Source organism: Diadema setosum, unplaced genomic scaffold, assembly GCF_964275005.1.
Source record: "Diadema setosum unplaced genomic scaffold, eeDiaSeto1 scaffold_31, whole genome shotgun sequence".
Taxonomy (NCBI): Eukaryota; Metazoa; Echinodermata; class Echinoidea; order Diadematoida; family Diadematidae; genus Diadema; species Diadema setosum.
In genome coordinates, this window is record NW_027307657.1 from 391,911 (window position 1) to 406,868 (window position 14,958).

At 40.3% G+C, this 14,958-nt stretch overlaps 2 protein-coding genes across 2 annotated transcripts; both read left to right on the forward strand.

Moving 5' to 3' along the window:
* The first annotated feature begins 376 nt into the window (after positions 1–376).
* Positions 377–1,054, forward strand: LOC140245769 (uncharacterized). Its single transcript, XM_072325291.1, has one exon. It carries the CDS (start codon positions 377–379, stop codon positions 1,052–1,054), a length of 678 nt encoding a protein of 225 aa, XP_072181392.1.
* A 670-nt stretch (positions 1,055–1,724) lies between these two features.
* Positions 1,725–5,253, forward strand: LOC140245770 (integrase/recombinase xerD homolog). The gene is made up of 2 exons (XM_072325292.1): positions 1,725–1,729; positions 4,425–5,253. Exons 1-2 carry the CDS (start codon positions 1,725–1,727, stop codon positions 5,251–5,253), a joined length of 834 nt encoding a protein of 277 aa, XP_072181393.1.
* The last annotated feature ends 9,705 nt before the right edge of the window (positions 5,254–14,958 follow it).

Sequence of the window (14,958 nt, forward strand, 5' to 3'; positions counted from 1 at the left end):
AGAAATGGTAAAAAATACGATACTTTTACTGCTTAACAGTGCGTGGATGAAACAATAAGTCACATAGAAATCTATGTAAATGTTATCAACTTTTCAAAAAAGAAATAACATGGCATTAATTTGAATGAACATGTTAGGAATTTGACTGCCCATACGCGAAATTGATGACTAAAGTGGAATTTATTTTCGCTAGCGAGCGCATACCTCTTCCTTCTGTTGCGCATTTTTTTTTTTTGTTGCGTAATTGTTCGCATTCTCCTCCTCGCCTGCTTATATACTCTCCTAGTTAGCCTTTCAGGCTTCATTCTCGGTCAAGCATTCCACCATCACCCATCAGTCTGCGCTCTCCTCATCGTTTCGAGCCAGCCTACGTACCATGGACGGCGACACCGCCCCGTCGAACCTCGACATTCTACAAGCCATCAACGCCATACAGAAGAGAGTCGACCTCGCCTGCAAACACCAGTCATCGGACCTTCCCGTCTTTAAGAGCGAAGGCAACAAGCAGCAATTTGAGCACACCGCCAAAGTTGCTAATCTCATTGAATCCGCTCTTTCTTCTCTCGAAGAGGTCGACCCAAGCTCCGCCGTCCAGCACCTCAAGCAGGCGCTCACAGAGCTACATCAGCGCCAGAAGCTCATCAAAATAGCCGACCGTTCCCCCCTCAGTTGGTTGACAGTTAAGGAGTATGTCGCAGACGAGCTCGCAAACGATTCGGGGGACGAGAAGCGTTTACGGAAGGCAGAGAAGGCAGCCGCCACCAAGAAATCAGAGTCCACCAAGAAAGCAGCCAGGGCACAGGCCCGGCCACGCCCATGTCCACGTTCTCGGGCTCTTCCGTACTCTTCTGCTCCTTGCGGCTACGCTTCCTTTCGTCGCTACACACCAAGGCCCTTCACCCCCGCATTCCGAGCAGAGAACCGCATTTGTTTCCAATGCGGTATCACAGGCCACGTTCGCACCAACTGCCCCTCCCTCAGAGCCAGCAGACAGGCCTTCCGCCAGCTTCCCGGAGCCGGATCCCTCGTCGGTCCACCAGGAACCTCCAGCTAGACACTGGGAGCATGCTGAGCCAGATCTCCAGACACCACTTCCCCCAGGAGTGAAAGGTAGATTGAAACAATGTTTTTCATTTTGGGAGCAAGAACTTAAAGCCAGCAAATTCATTCTTGATTTGGTAAAGGACGGGTATAAAATTCCTTTTGAGACGATTCCTCCCCCTTTTTGTGCCAAGAACTGATCGTTCTAGTTTAAAGCACCCCGACTTTGTGGAGTCGGCAATCTCTGATTTGTTAAGAAAGAAGTGCATTGTCGAAGTTGACACCCGCCCAACGTGTTGTAATCCTTTAACTGTTTCCGAAGACAAGAAGTTACGCTTGGTTTTAGATTTGCGACATCCAAACAAATTTGTCAAGAAAATCAAATTCAAATACGAAGATTTACCTCATATCACTCAAGTTTTAGATAAAGATCAGTTTTACTTTTCATTTGATTTTGAATCCGGTTATCATCACTTAGACATATTCCCTCAACACCAGCAATACTTGGGTTTCTCATGGAAACACGCAGATTCCACTTTGAGATAATATCTCAAAGTGGAATCTGCGTGTTTCCATGAGAAACCCAAGTATTGCTGGTGTTGAGGGAATATGTCTAAGTGATGATAACCGGATTCAAAATCAAATGAAAAGTAAAACTGATCTTTATCTAAAACTTGGGTGATATGAGGTAAATCTTCGTATTTGAATTTGATTTTCTTGACAAATTTGTTTGGATGTCGCAAATCTAAAACCAAGCGTAACTTCTTGCCTTCGGAAACAGTTAAAGGATTACAACACGTTGGGCGGGTGTCAACTTCGACAATGCACTTCTTTCTTAACAAAGGCCGAATGGAAGTACAGTGAATTTATAATATTATTATAAATTCACTGTACTTCCATTCGGCCTTTCTTCCGCATCCTATATTTTTACTAAATTGACCAGACCTCTAGTCTATCAATGGCGCTCGCAAGGTATTTCGTCCTTCATATATATTGATGACGGGCTCATTATTTCTCCCTCTCTCGGCGTGGCCAGTCTCAACGTGGCCATAGTCCGCGATACAGTTGTTCGCAGCGGCTTTGTTTTCAGCGAGAAAAAATGTATTTGGCAACCTTCTCAAAGCATTTGCTATCTTGGTTTCATCATTGATTCTAAAACGGAACAGTTTTACGTGCCGAAAGCTAAAATCGACAAACTCTTATCCTTGATAGATCAAATTCTGATTTTGAGTCGATCAAAAAACAAAGTGCCGGTCAAAACGTTGGCATCTTGTGCCGGTCATTTAATTTCCATGTCTCTTGCCCTTGGCCCCGCTTCTAGCCTCATGACCCGCGCATTGTATCGGGCCATCGAATCGCGTTCTTTTTGGACTGATTCAATCTTTCTTCCTGAGCCAGCTTCAGACGAGCTGCATTTTTGGTTCGCTAACATTTCATCGTTCGATGGCAACCCATTCAGGTTTCGTTTAGCTCCTACTATCCACGTGTATTCGGACGCGAGCGACATTGGTTTCGGGGGGTTCATCGCGGCCCCCCCCCCCCCCAATACGGTCTTTCACGGCGTTTGGAGCGAATCAGATGCAAAAAACAGTTGGCCACCGTTCATAATATTTTGTCGCAAGGCTTGACTATTTTTTCCACTCAGAAGATTAAATGGTTCACAGATAATTCAAGCGTTCCTCGAATTATTAGGAAGGGCAGCGTGAAGCCAGATTTGCATTCTTTAGCCCTTAGCATATTCAATCTATGTAGAGCACACAATATTGTTTTATCTCCCGAATGGTTGCCTAGAATCGAAAATAAACTTGCCGACAGGATAAGCAGATATCGCGATTTCGACGATTGGTCTATCGATCAACGGTCTTTTCTGTTTATCGATTCTATTTGGGGCCCTCATTCGGTTGACAGATTCGCTTCGCCTCAGAACACCAAGATTCCTGTGTTTAACTCCAGATTTTGGTGTAAGGGATCCGCCGGCATAGACGCCTTTTGCCAAGATTGGAGCGCAGATAACAATTATTTTTGTCCCCCCGTTTCTTTAATACCCCAAGTCATCAAGCGCATGGCTTCGTTCAAAGCCATCGGCACCTTGCTAGTTCCTAAATGGCCATCGTCTTCCTTTTGGCCTTTCATATGCCCGGACGATTTACATTTTGGTGGGCATGTGCACGATTGGAGGCTATCAGTGTATCATTCACTCCTCCTTCCTTGGGGGACTCTACCGTATTTTGCGAAAATCCTTCTTTCCTCTCCTTGGCACTGAGGTTCAACTTTAGGATTCCGCCTAGAAGAACCAGGCGCGGTTTTTGTTCCTCCGAATTAGGTTACTGCGCAGCATGCACCTAAAATTTCAGAAGTGTTGATAGACTCGAATAATTTCCGATCGTTTGATTTCGACTTTATTGCTTCCTTTTGAGAGCCGAAAAGCAACGATTATTTTGATCGTTTACCGGAACACATTACGCCTCCTTATTTACACGGCCGATTTGAGCGCCGAACGGCAGAACTTTTTGTTCTGTTTTATGGAATATTTTGGTCCATTTTCGCACTTAGCGAAACGTTGAGAGCCAGATTAATATTGGCCGATGCCAATTTGAGAGCATCAATTGTTCATAAAGCACACCCTTTTCTGGTGCCACAGTTCTCAGAGTTCTACTATCTTGAAGTTACGTCCTTCAGAATTTGCATGTCTTCTCCTTCCGTACTTTCTTTGGCGTTTCTCGAGAGCGCGTGGTATGCTCAATCCAATTGCAGGGTGTTCACAAAATTCAACGTTTTCACGTGTCATGATTTCATTATGTCTGTGCGTGTGTCATCCGTATGCGTGTATGAGCGAGATAAAGAAAATAAATGAACTTTCTTTCGGAGTGAGAGCGTAGCGGTAACGGAGATAGAAAGTGGAATTTATTTTCGCTAGCGAGCGCATACCTCTTCCTTCTGTTGCGCATTTTTTTTTTGTTGCGTAATTGTTCGCATTCTCCTCCTCGCCTGCTTATATATTCTCCTAGTTAGCCTTTCAGGCTTCATTCTCGGTCGAGCATTCCACCATCACTCCCACCCAGCATACCCCTCCCTTGCAGTTAATGCTTGTCTTCCATATACTTTAGTATACTGACATTTTTACAAGTTTGCTTTGATCATTTCGATCATCACATTTATGCTATTTTTATATTCCGCAAGATTGTTCCCAAGCAAGGTTGCTGGTCTGTCGTTCTTTTTTCCTTCTTGATTTCACAGGCGAATGGGCTAAGTACACCGCTTCCTTACACGATCCAGCCCTGCAACGTCTGGCAGCCGTAGATCTTCCAGCACTCCTCGCATCCGCCAAAGCCGATTCCACCACAAGGCTCTATCTCACGTATCTCACGTATCTCGCATCCAAGCATTCCAGCTTTCCCGGTCGCCCCTTTTCACCTCTCCCTCTACCTGGCGCACCTGGCAGCTACCGGTCCCAAGTCCGTCGCAGACCCAACAATAGCCGCCATCAAGTGGATTCACAGTTTAGCAGGTTTTCCGTCACCCACCGACGATTCCATGGTCAAGACTGCTCTTCAGGGTTTCAAGCGCCTGCATTCTTCTCCAACCTCACGCAAGTTACCGTTAACTCCCCATATTTTGCAAGAAATCTGGAAAGTGTACGGCCAAGCCAACGCGTCTTTGGCGGATCTCCGGATCCTGTTCATTTCTTTTATCTCCTACGCCGGTTTTCTGCGTTTTGACGATCTCAAAAAGGTATCTCGAAAAAGCTGCACCTTCTCGCAGGATTGTCTTAGTATCCACCTACCAAGTTCGAAATCGGATCAATTCAGACAAGGTAGCGACATAGTCATCGCCAGGACAGGCAAGGACACCTGTCCAGTTCGCGTAGCGGAGCGCTATTTTGCCGCTCTCGGTGATCCTCTAGATTGTTCCCTCCCAGTTCTTCGTAGGTTGCAGGTCTCCAAGCGCGGCCTGATTCCCACCTCCCATCCTTTAAGTTACTCTCGCACTCGCGAGATCATATTGGATGCCTTTAAGCCTTTTGTGCCCGACATCTCAAGGTACGGGCTTCACAGTATGAGGTCCGGCGGCGCTACAGCCGCATTCAATGCTCACGTTCCTACTTTTTTTATTTCTAGGCAGGGTAGATGGAGCTCTGATAAGGCTCGCAATAAATACGTGCAAATTGATTTAGAGTCCAAGCTATTAGCTTCCACCTCTCTCGGCATTTAATCGCTTTGATTTAGCCTTTCTATCCCATATTATAGCAAGGATTTCATCTTCCTTTTGCACAGTTTCTTTTTCGTAAACGTCCCAGTATCTCTGGTCAGATACCCTGTATAGTTTTGTACTGTCACTCCATAGGTCTCATATCCCACTACGAAGTTTATTCTCAATTTTTGAATGTTCGTAAACGGCCGCATCTAGCAGTTCCTACATTTTCAGCATTTTTTGGAATTTCGTTACTTTTCGTATGTCATCTCGTATAGTTTGACGTTTTGTACCCCATTTGTTTCTCGACGCCTTTTTTCAAAACAGGCAAATCTTGTACCAACCTCACGCCTTATCTTTGATAGCAGGCGTTAAAAGGCTTCATTTATCCCGCTTGCTCATTGGTTTACGCTTTTAATTTTCCCCATACGGTCATTTTTTTTATCCTTCATGTCCGAGCAAGGAGCCAGGGAGTGCGCCCTCGTTTAGTATCCTTGGTCGCAACCACGTTTCCTCCACGGGGGGGGGGGGGGGGGGGGGGGGGGTTTCCGTGGCCTCCGTAACTTTTGCTCACGCATTAATTTTGATACTACACGCTTGCTCTTCATAGGGCTCGTTCTTCCATTTCCCTATATAGAGGTAACTAGCACAGTCGTATCCCTCGTTCCAACCTCTCTCGTACGTCCTACGCTTAACATCCGTACTTCTCATTTTTTCCTCATCTCTGCTTTACATTTACGATACCTTTCTTACCTTAAGATTTGCAGGCTATGCTTTTGGTGGAACTCATATCTCAAAATTTTCGCTCAGTTATTTCCGGCCTTTACTATGCTTATGGACTTGTTGCTATGATAAACGCATTATTGATATTTACGAGCATTTCATATTGGATTTTCAAATAATTTCCAAACATTGAAGTTCAGATGCGAAAACCCGCTATCTTCGTCTACGATATGTGTTCTTTTATATTTCCCCGACACACGCATTGTCTGAGACCCCTTTTGGTCTTTAATGTTCTCTCTTATGAATAAATCGAGAGCGCGTGGTATGCTCAACCCAATTGCAGGGTGTTCACAAAATTCAACGTTTTCACGTGTCATGATTTCATTATGTCTGTGTGTGTGTCATCCGTATGCGTGTATGAGCGAGATATAGAAAATAAATGAACTTTCTTTCGGAGTGAGAGCGTAGCGGTAACGGAGATAGAAAGTACCCCTTTCGCCAGTGCTAGCGAATTTGAATGACTGAAGAGCACGTGCCAATTTGAATGCCCGTTTTACGAATTCGAAAGGCACATGTGCAAATCTCATGGATCGGAATGCTAATTGAACGAACAACTTGCAATTTTGAATGAAAGAATGTGCAGTGACGAGGATTTCGCTAAATTGAATGAACCTTTTATCAAATGGACTGACAAAAGTGCGAAATTGGCCGGGAAAACCTATACCACTTGAAAGATAATCATTTCTTTCGTTCATTCATGCTTTTGCAATTAATAGTCAGTTTTATAGCACTCTTTTGGGACATGCCGTATTCAAGTATAAATACTGAATTGTCTCATATAACCAAATGAATAACTGTAACCAATTCTTCTTTCACTCAATCACTGTACGAACCTGCCGACCCGTTCGATGCAAGATCTTACACAGATCGTGTCATGTCGAGCTGGTCTAAGAAGTCCAGTAGAAATCGAGTATTGACCGTGTAGCGATCGTGTATTGATTGTGTGTAGATCGGGATGTTCCAGTAGAGATCTATGTGGTTGTCGAGGAGAGATTCTGGAGATGTCGAGAATGGTCGGGTGTGGATCGTACAAGATCGAATAGCGGTCGGGAAGGGATCGTGTTGAAGGACGATCGAGCATTTGGTCGGGATTGCTCTGGTAAAAATAGGTGATCGGGATTGATCTCGCTTGATCGAGTTGATCTGATCGGCAGTGGGAACGGGGTATTAGACTTGAAATTCAGCGATCGGGTGCAAAATTTTGTTGCCAAATAATTATGGAAATAGATAGGGCTTTTTCAGGGAAGTGTTTAAATCATGGAATTTAGCTCTTATTCCTAATGTTCATCATCTGGTGTATATGTACAAAGTCTAGTGAGGTAGAGCTCAGGGGAGGGTGTGGGAGGAGGATTCCCCCTCCCGCTCGACGGAGCTTTTGCGCTTTTAGAATTGAAATAAAGCGATCTGGAGCACACTTTTTGTGGAAAATTCGGAAATTGTCATTCCTCCAACACATAATCTCTATAGTTCAAATGAAATTTTGCATACTTTAGATTAATATTAAGTGTATTCAGTGTATTCTGCAATCCACCAAACGTAACCGGAGGGCCAAACCCAAAAAACTCGCTTATTTAACGAGTGAGTTGCACTCTCTCTACAAACTAAGTAGACCATGCTTATTTTCAAGATTTTATTGTAACAAACAACATTCCACTGGTCTACCTCAAAAAATTTGTTGCGAAAGCCTCCAAATCCAAGATGGCGTCCAAAATGGCCGCCATATTTACTGAATTTGTTATTTGAATGATAGAATTCGACAGAAACATCAGATTTCAACAAATGTGATGTCATATGAAAGAGAATAAAATTTTCTACAAGTTGATACCATTTTTGTGGGTTATTGTGCTAACTGGATTGAGATTTTAAGGAAAAAACACTAATTTTTTGATATTTTTCTGAAAAAAGGAAAATCATGAAAATGCTTGATTCGGCATAAATCAGAGAATGACTGAAGGATTATCTTGAAACGTTTCAGGAATTTTGTTTGACATATAATTAATATTTGGAGAAAATTAGGGGTCAGTACCGCTTTTTGTTCAGGAGTAATAATGTCTCAAACTTGAAAACTCACTTTGTAAAAATGGGCACTTTAGTTGTGACAAGACATTGCTGGTCATAAAAAAAGTCTGCGCGCGTTAAGACTACTACACGCACCACTGGCACTGGCGCGTGTAGAAGTGCCAGTGGTTCGTGTAGTAGTCTTGGCAAACGCAGACTCTTGCATTGACAAACAAGAGTTTGTGCCTGCAAACTAACTTTTCATACCAAATGGTAGCTTAGGTGACGCTGATCGCTATTATTTCAAAGTGGATTGTTCTGAAGCAGATGAGATGAAGCAAAAATTTCTTTCAAATAGAGGTAGAAGCTTGAAACGACCTGGCTTTAGAAAGTTTCTAACAAAATTTGGATCAATCACTCAAAAAAAAAAATCAAGATTGCAGGCCATGAAAGCTGACATAGTGTGTTTTGCCAGAGTAATGTATCATTTCCATTTTGATATAATTTTGTCTGTTTTGCTAAAATGGTTTGTTTATATGGTTTTATATAAATTTGAAAATTGTAATGCTATTTCAAACCATCTTAGGTTTTTATGGAGACATTGTTCAGAATGCACCGTAAATATTTCTCTAAAAAGTAAAAGAAAATAAAATAAATTAAAAATGTTTACGAAAACCATGTAGAAATTAACATCTTTCCCATATAATCAATTTTTGGAGAAAATTAGAGGTCAGTATTGTATTTGGTTCAGGAGTTGTAATGTCTCAAACTTGAAATCTCATTTTACATAATATCATGTTTTTACACGCATCTGTTCCCAAAGATGTCACAGAGGGTCAAATCCAAGTTTGTGCTTACTTTTCGAGTTCCACTCTCTCTATGAATAAGACCATACATAAAGTTACTAAGCGTACTAAGCAATGTGTCGTAATTACACCTCAGTAGATTTGTTACAAAAACCTCCAAAGTACAGATACGGTCCAATAGGGTCGCCATTTTTATTGATTTAACATTTCTATTGATAGAGACATCGGATTGCAGAAACTTTGATGTCATGTGAAAGAGAGTATAAAAGCTTCCTAAAAGTTGATACAACTTTAGCTTGTATTGTGATAAATGGGGGGAGGGGGAGGAAATTCATATTTTTATATTGTTTTGAAGAAAGAATGAAATGTAAAAATGCATGATTTAGTATTTATCAAAGAAGAACCGAATAATTATTTTGAAACCTGCGATTGTGATTGAGATCTACTGAGAGGAGACATAATTCATATTTATGGAATTACAAGCAATATCATACACTGTTGACACGTTAATATCTAAAACTTAAAAAAAGATATATCTATGCATTATAAATTTTGCATACAATGTGTTTACATGGTCACATGTATACATGGTCACATGTAATACTGTAATGGTCTATTGACTTATAAGTGCCTGCAAACTATCTTTTCATGCCAAGTGGACAGGTAGGTGACACTGGTCGCTATTACTGTAGCATTTCATGGTAGATTGTTCTGAGGCAGATTAGATTGAACATTGAACAAAAAGTATATTCCAAAAAGAGATAGGAGCTTGGAATTTGGCACAAATTTTGCCAATGTGTCATATTTAGCGACAAAAATAGTATCAGCACAAAATTCAAGATGGCAGTAATTGATTGAGGTTGTCGTTCAAGGCATTATTTACCATAAGTGCACGTAAAACCAAAACCCACCTTTAGTTAATTCCTCAAACTAGTTCTAAACTGTGAGTTAGGGATAGAACAACTAATGTACAAACTTAAATCAGTATAATCATTGCAAATATTATTAGATATACTAAATAGATCTGATAAGAACGGGGGTTTTTTTTATACTTAGCTGTCAACAGTTATCATGGTTAATGGTTTCTTGTAAAGAAATGGTGATATCTTCGTATGATTTAGTCTTTATTTTAATTTCTATACATGGTAGAATGTTTTGTGATACAACCAACCTGCACATATAAATCGAATGTGATATCCCAATGGTAAACAATACATTATGTGTGTTGCGTCAAAGTTAAATCTCAACTTATGATTTAATATATTCTTTTAATCATCTTATATTGCTGTCTATTATATGTTTCTATACATCCGAACGATATTGTATAGTGTAAACCATATTGAGGGTCTTTTTTTTTTTTTTTGCGGGGGGGGGGGGTGGAACTCATTCCAGTGGAACTCATTTTGGGTCACATAAGGCCCAATCTTTGATGAAAAGGAAATGCTTCTGTATCAAAGATATGCTTTTTTTTTTACTTGTATGCTACTCTGCTATTGCAGAAACGTGAATAATGATGGTGTATGTGTAATAATGTCCGTAGATCCTTGTCCTTGAAAGCCCTTCTGATCCCCCCTCCCCCCGGAAAATCCGACATGGCGGCAATTTCTCAAATTTGCCTTTAAATATCTTGTGCGAAATCATTTTTCAGTATATTTTTCGAATAAAACTGTCCAAATGTATTTTTTGTGCTGTATATTCACATTTACAAATAAGCATGCTGAAACTGTATTTACTGTTATAAGATTTTTCCTACATTGTTTTTAGGCTGATTTCATGTTGGTTGTAGTGTCATAATTATTGATCTGAACTTAGGCCATTTCATGCTTTCCCATAGTAGATATCAGAATCAATTTAGAGTGAAAATGTTCATTTTCATTCATTTTAGAGTGACCTCAGGGATCACTCGAAGAATGACGAGCGTTCCCTGAGGTCACTCTAAAATGAGTGAAAATGAGCATTTTCATTCAAAATTCACTCCAATTTCACTCTAAATTCACTGTTTTCTGTTATTCACGCCTTCAAAAGTGAATACTTCCACTCGATTTTTTCTCTTTTTTGGAGAGTAGAATATCACTGGTCTTAAAAATGTCTCCATAAAAATCTAAGACGGTTTGAAATAGCATTACAATGTTTGAAATATGTAAAAACATATAAATAGATAGTACAACAGACAAATTTTATGAAAATCATGATAATACATTTAATTTGGCGCAATAAACTATGTCAACTTTGATGGCTGTCATCTTGATTTTTTTTTTTTTTGTGGTTGATCTGAATTCTGCCTTAAAGGACAAGTCCACCTTCATATACATAAGGATTGAGAGAATGCAGCAATATTAGTAGAACACATCAGTGAAAGTTTGACTTTACTTTTTAAATAAAGTGCACATTTCTTCGACTTGCGACTGACGTATGTTAATGGTAATATTATTCCCCCTGCCTTCTGAAAGAGAGAAGTCATGTGTTCTTTTGTTATGCGAGAAAAATGGAAATATGTTGAATTTTCTTTATTCTTTCTTTATATCGTTGTACTCATGTGACATCACAAGCTATAGTAGTCTTTCCATCCAGCCATGACTAAGTAGAAACTTCAAAAATTCATAATTTTTTTAACAGATTGTCTGATTTTGCTCAAACTCTCACTGATGTGTTCTACTGATATTGCTGCATTCACTCAACCCCCATGTCTATGAGGGAAAACTTGTCCTTTAAACTATCTATAACAAGATTGGTGCCAAGTTTCAAGCTACTACCTCTATTTGAAAAAAAAAAATGCTTTATCTCATTTGCTTCAGAACAATCTACTTTGAAATAATAGCGACCAGCGTCACCTGAGCTACCACTTGGTACGAAAAGTTAGTTTGCAGGCACAAACCCTTGTTTGTCAAAGCAAGAGTCTGCGTTTACTAAGACTACTACACGCACCACTGGCACTGCTACACGCGCCAGTGCTAGTGGTGCGTGTAGTAGTCTTGACACGCGCAGACTTGTTTTATGACCAACAAGGTCTTGTCACAACTAAAGTGCCCATTTTTACAAAGTGAGTTTTCAAGTTTGAGACATTATTACTCCTGAACAAAAAGCGGTACTGACCCCTAATTTTCTCCAAATATTAATTATATGTCAAACAAAATTCCTGAAACGTTTCAAGATAATCCTTCAGTCATTCTCTGATTTATGCCGAATCAAGCATTTTCATGATTTTCCTTTTTTCAGAAAAATATCAAAAAATTAGTGTTTTTTCCTTAAAATCTCAATCCAGTTAGCACAATAACCCACAAAAATGGTATCAACTTGTAGAAAATTTTATTCTCTTTCATATGACATCACATTTGTTGAAATCTGATGTTTCTGTCGAATTCTATCATTCAAATAACAAATTCAGTAAATATGGCGGCCATTTTGGACGCCATCTTGGATTTGGAGGCTTTCGCAACAAATTTTTTGAGGTAGACCAGTGGAATGTTGTTTGTTACAATAAAATCTTGAAAATAAGCATGGTCTACTTAGTTTGTAGAGAGAGTGCAACTCGACCTCTGTTTTAAGGTTTTGGCCCCCCGGTTAGTGCGCTAAACGTTCGCGAGAATGTCTCAAAAGGTACGCGAACAGTTTGCGATTACGTCGTAAAATGACCGGAAAAACTTTGCAGATTTCGCGTAACATACGCGAGACATTCTCCAAAGTTTCGGAGTCTGTCTGGGGTTTCAAGAACATTTTGCTAACATCGCGCGTGTCTTGCGAAGGTCTTGCGCATTTGACGAGGCTTTGAAGACACTTTCGAGAACAATTTACGAGCAAATCACGACCAAGTATGCGGAAAAGGTTCGCAAAAAATTTCAAATTTTTTTGAAATTCTCGCCGAAGTAAAAACGACATTCGCGAACAATTGACGACGCTTCCGAACCCTCACGTTCGTTTGGCGATCTTTTGCAGACTAAAATACGAATGCTGGATTTTGCCATTCGCGTCCTTCGCAAATTGTTCGCGTGCTCCGTGAAATCCCACCCTTAGAGTGTTGTTTGGAATAAACTTCCTCTTTATATTGAATCATTTAAAATTCTTCTCAAAACTCATTTGTTTGATCAGATGTAATACAGAGCGTATCAAAAACAAAAAGGCAATCCAACTTTGGAGGGCTGCCATTTCTTAATTGTCAGTTATGAAGAGCACAATGTTATTGTCATTGTCTTTAAAGTCAATGTGATCAGTCATGCATGACAATTGTCAACATAATTAGGTATGAATGGAAAGAGGAAGAGTTCCTCTTTCCCTACAACCAACATTGTGCTCTTCAAAACTGACAATTAAGAAATGGCATCCCTCCTAAGTTGGATTACCTTTTTGTTTTTTGATACGCTCTGTATTTTTTTCTCTGGAGGCGCACACAGTCAGTTATCAATTATTGTATTTTTATATTTTGTTTTCTTTTTCCTTTTGTTACTGTTAATATTGGTTTGGTAATGTTACTGTGTTTTCTAGTTTTCTAGTCTTCTAGTCTTTTTGCATGAATAGCACATGTGCGCTCAGACACGCCAGTATGAAGCGCCATATAAATGCAATTATTATTATTATTATTATTATTATTATTACCATGGTAATGCTGTGTGGTACTGCCCTGTGGTAATGCTGTGTGGTAATGACCTGTGGTAATGTCCCGTGGTAATGTCCCAAAATACCACAGGACAGTTCCTGTGGTAGTTTTCTGTGGTACACTGTAAAAACTTCGGTGTTAGATTTAACACCATGGGTGTTAAATCTAACACCGATCAAACTCCAATAGAGGACCACACCTACAGGTGTAGAAAATGTATTGTGACGGTGTTAAAAAGTGTTCACCTGGCACTTCGTGGTGTTAAGTTGTGTCACTGTGGCTGGTGATATTTTTGACACTGCGCTAGAGTTAATTCAATAATGACACCGCATGGTGTTGATTTGATATTGGTGGTGTTAATTTTAATGGTATAACACCCGTCCAGCTTCAATAGGGGACCACACCAACTGGTGTTACTGTGGTGTAAATGTATTTACACATTTTTTTCAAAAATCAAGTACTTTATCGGAAAATTCTTTATCGTCTTGTTGAAGTTCAAAATTAACAAGAAGTGCAGTACCTAAGAAACTATTCAAAAAAAAAAAAAACTTTTGAAATGACACCCGGAGGTGTTCATCTAACACCATGAATGAGCACCAGAAATTTAACACCAGCTCGGTGTTTCATATTTAACACCGGCCTTTTTGCAGTGTACTGCCCTGTGGTACGTCCCAAAATATCACAGGACAATTCCTGTGGTACTGTCCTGTGGTACTGTCCTGTGGTATTTCCCAAAAGACCACAGAAACCTGCGGTACTGTCCTGGTGGTATGTCCCAAAATACCACAGAACAATTCCTGTGGTACTGTCCTGTTGTAATTACTACACGAGTACCACAGGAATTTTTTGTAAGGGATATCATCAGTGAACTTATGTATTATGTACCCCATTATCCCAACCAAAGTCCGGAGCCAATAAATTACTTTGATGAGGAGGAAGTCGTGAGCTACCAAACCAATAACAGTCAACGGGTTCCACGTAAAGGCCGATTTCGGTATACCTCTCAGCACTACTTGGCCCTTGTTTAACGCCATATATATTTGTCCTGTTAAGGCCTATATACCTTCAGGCCAGCAAGATGCCCACGTGAGATGTCTCCGTGCATACATTAAGATTCATCACACATGCTACCGGACGTGATGTTTTGCCTGTATTTGATATTGCATGATTTTACTGTTAACGTCCCGCCAAATTTCATACAATAGACCGGTGTCTGATCTTGCTTTCTCAAACCCTTTGTACAATAAAACCGCCACCATTGAAGCGCAAGGCCAGTCATTTGAAATCTCGGACCTGAATGCAGTGTACTGAGTAAATTGACTCTGCTCATCGTGCATGGCGTACATTACGGAAATATAACATGTCATCAACTTCGATTAAAAAATATATATCGCTGGTATGTTTCGAACGTCCTCCATAACCACACAACACACACGTAGACACAACCACAAACATGTAAATGTCCTACATAGAACGACAAAATAGTCGCCATTGTACCCCTTCACTTATGATAACAATTCTACTCACCACTTTGTCTCACGAACCATG